At 48.2% G+C, this 5,190-nt stretch overlaps 1 protein-coding gene across 1 annotated transcript in view; it reads right to left on the bottom strand.

Moving 5' to 3' along the window:
• Positions 1-5,190, bottom strand: part of LOC107101140 (glucocorticoid modulatory element-binding protein 1-like) — a 27,184-nt gene that overhangs the window by 4,140 nt on the left and 17,854 nt on the right. Inside the window, exons 5-10 of the mRNA XM_015399929.1 lie at positions 3,007-3,126; positions 2,798-2,935; positions 2,489-2,630; positions 1,685-1,824; positions 1,476-1,613; positions 1,171-1,293 (exon numbers count right to left, since the gene is read on the bottom strand). Of these exons, the coding sequence (XP_015255415.1) occupies positions 1,171-1,293; positions 1,476-1,613; positions 1,685-1,824; positions 2,489-2,630; positions 2,798-2,935; positions 3,007-3,126 (801 nt within the window). The remainder of the gene's footprint in view (positions 1-1,170; positions 1,294-1,475; positions 1,614-1,684; positions 1,825-2,488; positions 2,631-2,797; positions 2,936-3,006; positions 3,127-5,190) is intronic.

Raw genomic sequence — 5,190 nt, forward strand, 5'->3', positions numbered from 1 at the left:
GCAGGTTTGGGTAGAATATGATCTGATTTCTATTGTAGAGACCAAACTTGATTAAATCTCATCAACAATCCACTCTGCTGTTAAACTGAATTAAGGTTTTTCATTGTTTCCTTGTTAGTTCTTTGTTCTCTTTATTTCTTGGTTATAATCGTTCTCAGGAGGTGAACTCCCTGCTTGGTTTGGCCTGCTGTGACGCAGAGCCTTATTGCTTCACTTTATTTCACATGTTGGAGTTAATGCTGGGAACCAGAGGCCTATATCTATGTAGATGATACTTTCCTGCCAACATCTCAGCCCCTGCTGCCTGTGGCGGGAGCTAGCATTAGCATTAGCATTAGCCAGGACTGTGGTAAACCTTTATAGTTCATCTATAGAAGTGAGTTATCACTAGAAAACCGATGGTGCTCCAGTTCTGGCAGCAGGTTCTGCTGGATGTAGAGCCGCTCTGCTTCTCTTAGTGGATTTATTAAATCTAAACTATTAAATCATTAACAGACACCTTTCCATAAAAGTTCAAAACAATCCTCTGGACTTGGTTTCTAAGGTTTGAAGACGCTTCGCTTCCTCTCCAGGAAGCTTCCTCAGTTCAAATGTCTGGATCCGCACTGAGTCTTATATAGACCAGGCCTGGTGTTGGTTGGAAACATGCTAATGGAAACAGATGAATGGGTCGTTTGGTTCCATTGTTAGCCTGTAATACCTGAACCTGTCTATGATTCTGAGGGTCGGCCGTTAAGGAGGGATTGTTCACCGGCTGGGGCGGGTAGGTCCCTGGTTCCTCTGTGATGGTGGGGGGGGGGCTGTGGTGATATCTGGAAGGGATCATCTCTAGAACTGAATTGTAAGTTTTTGGAGCCCCCCCCCCCCTCTGTTTAAAGTTGTTTTTGCTCTCTGAACATAGATGGCTTCCTTCCTCTCAAACCAAGGTGTAGATGTCCTGCAGAGTCTTGTCCAGAGGAGGGCGCTCTCCTGTTTTGGGCCATGTGTCTATAAAGACTCAAACTCACTGCAGATCCAGATATTTGAAATGAGAAAGCTTCCTGGAGAGGAAACCAAACGTCTTCAGACCTTGGAAACCAGGTCCAGTGGATATTTTTGAACTTGTAGGGAATGACTCTGACCTGGAAGCCTGAGAACCTTCAGCAGCACTAACAGACACCTCCTACTTACTGCTCAGGATGCTGAGGATCTGCTCCTGGCTGGGATCCGTCTGCTGCTTCCTCTTCTCCAGAACCTTCTTCACCAAGTCCAGCAGGCCGAAGACCTGGGCCAGGTTACTGAGCACGGCCACCTCTACCAGACAGGAATCTGGGATCAGTGTGGCAACCAATCAAAGGTCAGTCAGAACAACTTCAGCTGCTGCATTCAGGAAATCAGACTGGAGAACATCCTAAGCTGGTTTCCAGCCGCAGCAGAACTTGTTCTTTCTTTCGGGTCATTCTGCAGGAACCCACTTAGATGTTCTGGTCTCATACCTGTGTCCTGTAGGACGGCCTGCTCTCTGCGCTGCAGGACGCCATCCAGCATCTGCACCAGCTCTGTGTTGATGTTGGTCACCACTTCTCCCAGTAAGCCCACATCAGCGATGCCCTTCCAGAAGTTCAGCGTATCCTCTGTGGACCAACAGGAGACGATGAGGCTCTCAGACAGAAACAGAGCCGCCAGCTGAGGCTGTGCATCACACCTGAGATCTCACTGGATCCTTTCTTCTCCGCAGAGTCCATGGAGCTCCAGTCCAGCTTCCTGTTTAGGACGTCGCTGCGTTCCTCGCTCAGCGAGCCGCCGTTACCCAGCACCGCCTGAACTGCAGGCGACAGACGACAGCTTTAGTTTCTACGCTCCCATCAGAACCGCTCTGCTGCTCCGGGTCTGATGGATCATGGATGGACTGAAACCTCTCTGATCCACGGATCTAGGTTCTGCTGTAGCTAGGGTTAGGGTTAGGGTTAGGTGTGCTCCATCCCTGCTTCATGCCAGAGACGCCACGCTACATGATCGGCTGAACGTTACATGATGTAAAACATTGTGGTTGTCCAGACAACGATAACATCACGCAGCGTCCGTTAGCGTGTCTAATAACCGCTGCAGTTTCACCTGATTGATTACAAAACTGAGAAAAATCTGTTTCTGGTGAACAAAGTGACTGTTAGACCGCTGGGTGACTAGCTGTAGCTAACAGGTTAGCCTCTTTTAGCTCGCTCAGTTAGCCACATTAAGCTACACTAAACCGTTAGTCTTCTACAAGTAGAACAACTGTTTTATCTAAAATCTCTATGAAAGTCATTTTTCAGTGTGTTACATTTGTCCTCAGATGTTAATAAAAAGAATAAAGATAAACTGAGACTTTATTCTTTTCTACTTTCTGCTGCTTTAGATCGCAGATGAAAAGTAAACAGCAATTATAGGGAATAATATGTTGAGTTCCAAAAGAGGNGACTCTGACCTGGAAGCCTGAGAACCTTCAGCAGCACTAACAGACACCTCCTACTTACTGCTCAGGATGCTGAGGATCTGCTCCTGGCTGGGATCCGTCTGCTGCTTCCTCTTCTCCAGAACCTTCTTCACCAAGTCCAGCAGGCCGAAGACCTGGGCCAGGTTACTGAGCACGGCCACCTCTACCAGACAGGAATCTGGGATCAGTGTGGCAACCAATCAAAGGTCAGTCAGAACAACTTCAGCTGCTGCATTCAGGAAATCAGACTGGAGAACATCCTAAGCTGGTTTCCAGCCGCAGCAGAACTTGTTCTTTCTTTCGGGTCATTCTGCAGGAACCCACTTAGATGTTCTGGTCTCATACCTGTGTCCTGTAGGACGGCCTGCTCTCTGCGCTGCAGGACGCCATCCAGCATCTGCACCAGCTCTGTGTTGATGTTGGTCACCACTTCTCCCAGTAAGCCCACATCAGCGATGCCCTTCCAGAAGTTCAGCGTATCCTCTGTGGACCAACAGGAGACGATGAGGCTCTCAGACAGAAACAGAGCCGCCAGCTGAGGCTGTGCATCACACCTGAGATCTCACTGGATCCTTTCTTCTCCGCAGAGTCCATGGAGCTCCAGTCCAGCTTCCTGTTTAGGACGTCGCTGCGTTCCTCGCTCAGCGAGCCGCCGTTACCCAGCACCGCCTGAACTGCAGGCGACAGACGACAGCTTTAGTTTCTACGCTCCCATCAGAACCGCTCTGCTGCTCCGGGTCTGATGGATCATGGATGGACTGAAACCTCTCTGATCCACGGATCTAGGTTCTGCTGTAGCTAGGGTTAGGGTTAGGGTTAGGTGTGCTCCATCCCTGCTTCATGCCAGAGACGCCACGCTACATGATCGGCTGAACGTTACATGATGTAAAACATTGTGGTTGTCCAGACAACGATAACATCACGCAGCGTCCGTTAGCGTGTCTAATAACCGCTGCAGTTTCACCTGATTGATTACAAAACTGAGAAAAATCTGTTTCTGGTGAACAAAGTGACTGTTAGACCGCTGGGTGACTAGCTGTAGCTAACAGGTTAGCCTCTTTTAGCTCGCTCAGTTAGCCACATTAAGCTACACTAAACCGTTAGTCTTCTACAAGTAGAACAACTGTTTTATCTAAAATCTCTATGAAAGTCATTTTTCAGTGTGTTACATTTGTCCTCAGATGTTAATAAAAAGAATAAAGATAAACTGAGACTTTATTCTTTTCTACTTTCTGCTACTTTAGATCGCAGATGAAAAGTAAACAGCAATTATAGGGAATAATATGTTGAGTTCCAAAAGAGGTTTGATCCTTAGGAAACGGATAAATACAGTTTGTCCCAGTGGAGTTGCCGTATGATGACATCATGAGAAGGGGCGGGGCCCCGAGCAGATCTGGTACCTACAGCGGTTGACCCATTAGAACCACAGCAGTACTACAGAGCCTAAAATGAGGCGAACCGGATCAGAGTGTTTGGTATGGAGGCCTCAGAGAGAACCTCCACCTGATCCAGAACATCCCATCTGTAGGGTCCAAATGATGCCAGACCCCTTCAACCATCCTGTAAGCAGAACCAGTGCTCCCATTTGGACTGACTGCAAAGCTCCACCCAGACTGACGAGTGGACCCACATGGCAAGAAGAACCTGTTCCTACAGCAAAGGGTCTGTTCTTTTCTAAGGCGGGCAGTAGAACCCAGCAGGCCCCAACATGAAACCGTTTGGGCCATAGTGGCAGCTATTGAGGGGTTCTGGGTAGATCCAGGTTCTGGAGAGTCCATTTCAGTGTAACGGAACAGTATTCTAACTGCCAAGCAGCAGTTTAGCTCCTGATCCACCAGACGGTTCCGTCAGTCAGAGGGCAGAGGTTCCTGCAACGCAGCTGAACCCAACATTTGAAACGAAGAACCGCAGTGACCCAAAACCGCATGAAACAACCACGACCAGCCCAACAGAACCCCCCAGGGAGTTCCTGAAACACCCGGAACAACTCACTGCCTCACTTAAGGTCAGAGGTCACAATTCTTTAAGGAAGAGAGACTGAGCAGAATCACTGCTGATCCAAAGGAACACAGAGACAGAGAGAGGACAGCTAAGCTAACATCAAACTGACAACCAGACATGGAGGGGGCACTATGATGGTCTGGAGATGCTTTCCTTCCGCAGCACCTGGATGATCTGCTCGGTCCAAATCCAGAACTTTGCTGCATTAGAAGGTCCAGTTCATTTCATCTTTTTCCACCAGTACCGACTCAGAACCATTCACCACAGGTCCATTCACCTTTTCCACATCTGCATTAGGAACCTATAATGATGTGTTTTTAGACCCTGTGGTTTCAACAGTTCCAGGTCGCACTGAAAATGCATCAGAGGACCGCTGGTCACCCATTGGTTAGGGGGCGGAGCCAACAGTCCCTATATTTTACTAATCAAAATCTTCAAAGGCTAATTCCCGACTTTTCAATTACGTAAGAGATATTACAGAGAGTTACCAGCAGGCAGAGTTAGCAGTTGGTAACATTAGCACTCGATAGAGTTAACAGCAGATAGAGTCAGCAGCAGGTAGCACTGGCAGCAGGTAACATTAGCACTGATAGGGTTAGCAGCAGGTAACATTAGCACTCGATAGAGTTAACAGCAGATAAGAGTTAGCAGCAGGTAGCACTGGCAGCAGGTAACATTAGCACTGATAGGGTTAGCAGCAGATAAGAGTTAGCAGCAGGTAGCACTGGCAGCAGGTA

This window comes from Cyprinodon variegatus, unplaced genomic scaffold, assembly GCF_000732505.1.
Source record: "Cyprinodon variegatus isolate N-32 unplaced genomic scaffold, C_variegatus-1.0 Scaffold1057, whole genome shotgun sequence".
NCBI classification, from domain to species: domain Eukaryota; kingdom Metazoa; phylum Chordata; class Actinopteri; order Cyprinodontiformes; family Cyprinodontidae; genus Cyprinodon; species Cyprinodon variegatus.